We start from the raw sequence: 8,292 nt of genomic DNA, 5'->3' as shown, positions 1-8,292 counted from the left end.
CTTCACTCGTTGAAAATCGTTCGTTTTATGTAAAAAGCTTTTATATCTCTTCTATTTTCCTTTCTCTTTCTCTCTCTCTCTCTCTCTCTCTCTCTCTCTCTCTCTCTCTATTACTCTCTTTTAACCTATAAAATTAATTACTATTATCGGATAATGCATTACTATTGCTGAATTGTAAATCTATCGGTAATACTGTAACGCGGTTGAACGATTATATAAAATGTTTTAGGTTAAACGATAAAGCGTATTAGGTTTCCCGCGAGTTCATCGAATGAAATTTAATCCGAGATTATATTATTTACCTGTTCGTTCAATATTTTGTATTTACAATTCGCGTGTTATATTTTATTACTGCGCGCTGAGAATATAGGGAAAGAAGGGGAGAGAAAACAAAAATATATATTATTATTTTCTGTTCAAAATTGCATAAACTTTTTCTTTTTTGTTTTTTGTCTTCCTTTCTCTTTTTTCTTTTTGTTTTTGATTTTTTACAAAACTAACAAAACTTTTCAAATATTTGATACACTGCAATATTTGTTTGTATAGTAACATTCGAATGTTACAAATATTTGTAACACCCTTCTCTTCCGTTAAATTCTATGATAAAATAAACGAGGTTTTTTTTTTTTATACTACAATTGTAACAAAAATGGTGTACATTATGAAAAATATCTGCAAGGATAAAAGATATCATTGAAAATATGATAAAGACGTTAAAACCTTCGGTTAATTTTGATTCGCAGACATCCGAAAAGAATTTTTGGTTGAAATCAACTTGATCGAAACGCGAAGGGGTGAGAGAGAACAAAAGAAAAAAAGCCTCGCGTTGTCTGATCGTTTGTATTAAAATTCAGCCGTCACATACTTTGATACACGTTCGAATCTTGATGACGTTTCTCTTTTTCAACCCTTTAACCTCCCTCCCTCCCACCCTTCTTTTTTTCTATATACTTCGAAAGGATTTTTGCTGCTCTACCAGAGAGTAAAGTTAAGCTCGCTTGCTTTTGCATTCAGTGACATCGAGAACTCGTATCTGGAGCTACGTGCTATATGAAAAATACATAATTCTTGGAGAAAAGTGCGAATAATAGCCGTATCACGTCCCACCTGCTCGCGTATCGAAGTATCGTCGTCGATATTTTAAGCGAACAAGAGAGAGAGAGAGAGAGAGAGAAGGACAGAGTGAGAGAGGACACAGAACCCCTATTTTATTTTTGCGATATAATACTCGACTCCGTGTCGTCCACCTCGCTTGACATATTGGACGTGATAGGGTGTAATCCGTTATGCCAGGCTTTGAGCTTGCAAACGGAGATCTAAAGCTTCAATCATTCTCTCCACCTTCTTCTATATATGTAGGTATATATATATATATATATATATATATATATATATATATATAGATATATAATATACCCCCCCTGTCTCTCCTTATCTCTATCATCTTTCTTATATAACATAAAAATATAACAAACAACAACACAACAGGTTAATGCATCGTTATCGTTTACACATTGATAGTAATCTTTGTGAAAGTCACTATATTTCGAACGAATACGCTTTTTTTTTTTTAAGTAGTAGAAATCTGTGATAATATGCATGTCAACTAAAGATAGAATTAGAAAGATTCTCTCACGTTAGAATTGGTTATTACGAAAGTATTAATAAAATGAACATTTCAATATCAAGTATGAAAAAATGATTTTGATACTATCTATTTAAGTATCTTCATGATAATTAAATAAATTCATACAGTTTAATATGTTTTATCTAAAATTGTATTTATAAATTGAATTTAAGAATTCAATCATTCCCATAATAATTCTCGGGGAAAAATTGAATTACTAGATACTATCTATTTTATACATATATATATTTATACTGAATGAGGAGAATAACAGGAGAATATACTGTTCTTGTTTCAGGAAGTGCATACATCATCAGATGGAGTGCACCGCAGTTGATGATTGTTGCGGTGCAATACATACTCACTGGACCGTATATGCCACCGTACGTACCGCAAACGGCGAATTAAGAACTAATAATATACATCTTCGATTGGTAGAAGAGAAATGAAATGGGAATGAAAATGAGGACGAAGACGAGTAAGAGGAGGAGGAGGAGAAGGAATAGGGAAAGGAGGAAGGAGTAGGAGGAAGGAAAGCACCGATTTCCGAATCCGAATTAATTCGCTACACAAACGGGATTCGACAGTGTTCAAATCGATCGGCAATTCAATTTCGAATCGGTGAACTTTAAACATTAAGTCGATTAAACATCGAATTACCTGTAATTCGCGAATTGACCCACGAGTTTGATTACAACCACCCAGGAACAGTGGTGGCCGAATTACCGCAAAACGATAATTATGTATGAAAGCGCGTCCGTACTTCCTGATTACATTGGCTTGTTATACGTCGAGAGTATAGTATGTATAGTATATTACGCATTCGTATAAATTACAAGGTAAATTAGAACGAAATTAGTAGCTCGCGTTCCTCGCTATCTCACAATTGCTAGATTATCAAACGAATGAATATAAGTACGAACGATATCGAACAGTTTCTCCCATTGAAATCCGAAAAACACATCAATGATTAATATATTTATTTCATTAGATATAATACCTATCATCATCGCAGGAATAATATCATTTTTGCATATTCATTAATCGTCGTCTATCTTCGGAATTGAATAATCATCACGAAATTTGTCGATACGCGATAGGAAATAAATAAAATGTTGTCCCTACGACAAGAAATTCTGTTTCATCTTTCTCGAAAGGATCGATACGTGAGGACGAATTCGAGAGGTTAATTTGAAATTTCGCTTGTTATACATATAATGTCGCCCCGGAGATATATTAGTGGAATATTAATCGGCATCATTAGTTGCACGACAAATTGCTCTATCGTCGGACCAACGAAATGGGACAAGAACCCAACGAATGGATTTACGGCGAAGCTCTACTATGGAAATGTATGTATGTACTTATACATACGTACATATATATATATATATATATATATATATATATATATATATCTACATATATAGTGTTCGAAATAAACTCGGTGACGTCGAAAAGCGTGTCACCGATCGATTCGAAGCGATTTTGCAACGATTTAATGGCACCCTCATGCGCACATGACATTTATTAAACCACATTTTGGGATTGCAGACGTCCGTAGAACATAAGCAAGTTCTTGAACTCGCTTTGATGTGGAAACAGTACGTGTACGGTATAGTTCAATTAACTTTTCCAATTTAGTTAATAATCACAAAACGTTAGATCTTCTATTAATAATCAATCGGAAGGATTAATAATTTCGGTGGTAAGATTTAAAAGAAACAAAACGAATCTAATTTTGTTCGCGCGTATTGTAAATTCAATGAAATATTAAACTCCCCGGAAAATTCTTGCAGATTTAAAAAAAGAAAAGAAAAAATTCAAAAGCAATACTTTTTCATATTTAATATATTTACAAAAATACCTATCAAATATTATATATTTATAATTCGGCATAAGCTTTCCGAACAATTTAATAATTATGAGCATTTTTGTATGCGTTTCTTATAATTATACTACACACACACACTCACACTATTGGATTTACGATAGAACAAATGGCGTTGGAAATCGTGTCAAAGAGTTGTACAACGTTATGTCGAAAAGGACGATTTTGTAATAGCAAAACAAAAAAAAAACATTGAGACAATGAGAAAAAAAATTTTCTCCTCTATTTTTTTATTTGTTTTTTTTTTGTTCTGTTTCCCCTGATTTTTTTTTTTTTCTCCACACACAATGCAATGTAATCTATTTCGATCTAACGCGCGATTCCGTTGGATTAAAAATCATCCAACATTGGGCGGTGTTAACTTTCACATATTCTAAAACTGTGCGAAAACGAATCGGAAACTGGCGCTTTTTTATCTTGGCATAGATACTACGGGGAAATTTGTATGCACGGTGTTACAATAATATTCGGTAGCACGAACACACAGATATACATACGTGATATATACGTTCAAGTTGGATGAAAACTTTTTTTTTTATACCCGTCTATTTTCATTGCAGATATTTACGTTGATGCGATAAGGTTATCCATAGCGACAATCAACGTGAAAGAATTTTTAAATTTAAACGTACGCGACGTTATTATTCAAATTTAATTTTTGTCCGTCACACGTCTCTTCTTCTTTTACCTTTCCAGCAATCGGGATAATTTTAAATTAACTATCAAGCTAGAAATAAAATCTCAATCAAGTTTGGTAAGGAAAAAAAATAAAGGAAGGAAGAAAGAAAGAAAGAAAGAATGAAGAAGAAGAAGACGGGAGATTGGTGAAAAAATTAAAAACGATATAGGGGAAACGATTGACGAATGGGATTCGGGTAAGCAGCTTTGCCATTGCAATTCCTGCTTCACGCGAACGCACGGGATATTTTAAGCTAAGCCCTGCTTAACTCGAGCAATTTCATTTTATCCACATAGTAGTAACAGCAACAGCAACAGCAGCAACGTTCTTAAATCTTACATCGTCAATCTGTCCGAATCTGAGTCGGTGCTAATAAATCCGTGTGTAAGTAAACGATGAGAGTGAGGAAAAAAAAAAAAGCAAATAAATACCGTAACGTAAAAATTAATTCCTCGGTAACTAAAAAAAAAAAATAAACGAAAGAAAAAAGAAAAAATAATATTAATAATAATTATATTAATAAAATGAAAAGAGAGAGATAGCTTGACCATCCAAACATCGTACTAAAATTGGAAAAAGAATACTCATAATTTAACCGACGAGAGAGAGAGAGAGAGACAGTTGGCCTCGATGTAGGGATATTTAAAATTGTGCGATGAAACATCCAAGAGGGTTGCGTCTTCCTTCAACAAGAACAAAAGGGAGGAAGGGAGGAGAGGAATGGGAAAGAAGAAACGTGATTAATGCTACGTCACGCGCGAACCTTCTTCGTAGTCGCGTATAATATTCCGTGCTTGAACGATATCGCTGGCCCGGCACGTTCGCGATAAAACGAAAGCGAATATTTATTTCTACGAATTCAATTATTTCCCTATAGATAGAATCAACTATAGATATCTTCTGAATTTGGTATATATATATATATATATATATATATATATATATCTGTGTGTGTATGTATGGTACATATATGCAAGAAATAGAAAAAGAAATAAACGGAGTTAAATCGACCATTCCCAGCTTTACGGTTCGGTCCAGCCGACTGAAAGTTTATTCTCGCACGGGCCACTTCGTCCTTTTCCATTCGTAAATCGATAAAAAAAGAAAGGAGCAGCAGGGGGTGGGAGGTTGAGAGAAGTTACTTACATAGTTATTTGTGTGTTTGGTAAAATTTAGAACTACCGTACTCTTCTTTATTTTCTATTTACTCGGTTGTACATTTCCAAAGGTGGTTTCTAAGATTAAGAACTAGATAAACTGGCCAATTGTTTTTGAAGGGTGTAAAAATATTGTATTAAAAAAGTAACAATGTTATTTAGGATATCGTAAAAAAAGTATTCGAAAGGTGGAGAAATTTCATTGATTAAATGTATCTTAGGAAAAAAACAATCGAACGGGTGGTATCCTATAGCCTTAATTCAGTCGTATAAACCATATCCTATATAATATTATTTTCCTCGGAACGTTTGTTGCACTTCGCGCAACTGTTTGAAGAAAATGAAAAAAAAGTCACCTTTCTTATTTTTAATCCACTAAGCGAGAGCGTAAAACAACTTGAAATTCCTCTTACGAGTTTGTTTCGAATTCTCCCGAAAAAGCAAAAAGCATTGAACGTTGTTTTGGGGTTTTCTTCTGCTTCGTATGGTCATGAAACTCTCTTAAGGATAAAAATAGAGAAAAATAAAGAGAAAGAAGCCGAGTATGAAAAGTTTCGATCGCACAAAGAGGGCTTCGATAAAGTATCATTCGGCCGGAAAGTCTCCAACAGAAAGTTACCAATCTATGGTACAGATTGAAAAGTTCCCTTTTATGTCGCACGTAGAAATGTGAGAAACTTTCTGTAACACGTACAATATATTATACATGTATATACTACATAGGTATATACACGCATAAAATAGAAACAAGAATGGAAACATCTATAGGATCTACCAGGAAACAACACAACGGACTTTACGGAAGATTTCGAAAAATAGAGCATGAAAAACCGCCCGATTTGCATCGATCTACTTTCTACTTTCTACTTTTTCTTTTCCTTTTTCTTTCTTCTTTTTTTTTTAAGGGCGTGTAACACATGAGTAATGAAATACGATACACAAACTATTATTTTTTATACAATCTATTATAAATAATTAAAAGATAATCAAATTTATGGCTAATATTTGATAATCGGTTTGATTGAAATCATTATTGCCATGGATACTGAACTTATCAACAAATTTTGTAACACCATTGTAGTTATTTAATAATTCATTTACTGATTACATTTAACGTTTCCGCTGGAATATGAAGTTTTTAAAGTAGGTCAAATTGAAGATGATGAGAGATTATGCATTCTTGTAGAATTTGAAAATGCACCAAGATACCTGCTGTAATAAGTTTATTATTCACAAACAAAAGTATTCAAAGAACGATACCCGAATATATATTATCAACTTTCAGATTTTAGTTAGTTATTATATATCATTCGTTTATATATATATATATATATATATACAGGGTGAATAAATAAAAAATAATATATAAAATAATTCGTGTTCTATTGATTGCACGCATAAAAACATTTCAATAAAATATACAACGTATCAAAGGTTACATCAGATGAATAAAATAAAATTCATTAAAATATTTTTCGTTAATCAATCAATAAAGTTACGAATTATTTTAGGTAGTAATTTTTATCGACTCACGTTATACACGTAGAATGATTTTTTTTTTTTTATAAATTCTTTAAATTATTTTCTCGAAACAAAATCGAAATCAATCGAAAAAAACGTTTATTTTATAGTCAGAATATTCAATGATAAAATTACTTACAAAAGAATTCCCGTTTTCTATTATTTCAGAAATTTATTTTCCCCGGTGTTACGATCAACGTTTGATGCGTGGAAAATATTTTTTACATATATGAGTTTCAAAGGGAAATTAAGTATATGATTACGTGTGACGAGATAAGGTTGTTTAGGATTAATTATACTATAATTTATTGTAATGTATGACTCTGAAAATAAAATAATATGTATTGACGCGTGAACTAAGTGATCGAGTTGCTGAGGAAGTCCCCAGTAAGGGACGAAACGTTCAACAAAGTCATAATAAATTGTTCATCAAATTTATTAAATGTCTTTAATTTCCCTTTGAAACTCATATATATTAATATACTGTTGGGACAAGAATATTGATAATTAAATATTTTTTACATTTAAAAACATTTTTTTACAAAGTACCTTTAATTATTTATATGAATTTTCTGTTCTAAACTAGGACACCGGATACTTTAAATATCTTGATTACAGGATGATTCAGAGGAATACTAAAAGTATCGATATCCAATCGAGTAATCGATCAAAAGTTTACACGAGACCAACATCAAAACCAATTACATGGACTACCTTTACGTTCAAGTACATAAATTAGTTAGTAACAAGTTTGGTGACCATTCTCCACTTCGTATAGGAAAAAGCAATTAAAAAAGTATCAAAACAGTTTTGCCTTTTTCGCTTCTATTCGTAGGTATCATTTCGCAGATTGAACAAATGTAATCGAGAGGGAAACACGATCGCAATTACACACGAACCATCTCGCTGACCTATAAATTGATCGATTCGATACGTTATCGATCGTTTAAAGAAGAAACAAAATATAGATATACGTGTTTCATTAAAAAACACAAAAAAAATGAAAAAGATATTGGGGGAAAAAGAGAAAAAAATCTACACGAAAAAAAAAAAAGATAACCGTGAATCCAGAAATGTAATCCACATTTTTTCATTTCTCTCAGTTACGATATTCCATTACATTGTTCAATGACTATAGATATTAAAAAAAATATATCAAAGGTTTCTTCATTTCTTTATTTTAATTTTACAATTTTTATATTAAATGTTCTTTTTCTATATCATTATTATTAATACTTCAAAGCATTAATGTAGACCTTTGTAATATAATCTAAAACTTTTAGAATTTTCGTACAATCCAAAACTTTACAAATTTTGTATAATTTTAATTTATGATTCGACAGAGTTCAAATATGATAATTGATATTGAAAAATATTATAAATTTCGTTCATTTTTTTCACTATCTCGTTCATTTTT

At 31.7% G+C, this 8,292-nt stretch overlaps 1 protein-coding gene across 4 annotated transcripts in view; it reads left to right on the top strand.

The window, feature by feature from the left end:
• The window catches only part of LOC106791219 (lachesin-like), a 208,029-nt gene extending 204,576 nt beyond the window's left edge, over positions 1-3,453 (top strand). For all 4 annotated transcript variants that reach the window (XM_014756919.1, XM_014757003.1, XM_014756754.1 and 1 more), the window contains one exon: positions 1,926-3,453. In XM_014756919.1, coding sequence (XP_014612405.1) covers positions 1,926-2,035 — 110 coding nt within the window. In that variant the 3' untranslated portion in view covers positions 2,036-3,453. The remainder of the gene's footprint in view (positions 1-1,925) is intronic.
• The last annotated feature ends 4,839 nt before the right edge of the window (positions 3,454-8,292 follow it).

This window comes from Polistes canadensis, unplaced genomic scaffold (assembly GCF_001313835.1).
Source record: "Polistes canadensis isolate GaletaPanama2010 unplaced genomic scaffold, ASM131383v1 scaffold_0, whole genome shotgun sequence".
Classification (NCBI taxonomy): Eukaryota; Metazoa; Arthropoda; class Insecta; order Hymenoptera; family Vespidae; genus Polistes; species Polistes canadensis.
This window is presented reverse-complemented; position numbering and strand designations above follow the sequence as displayed.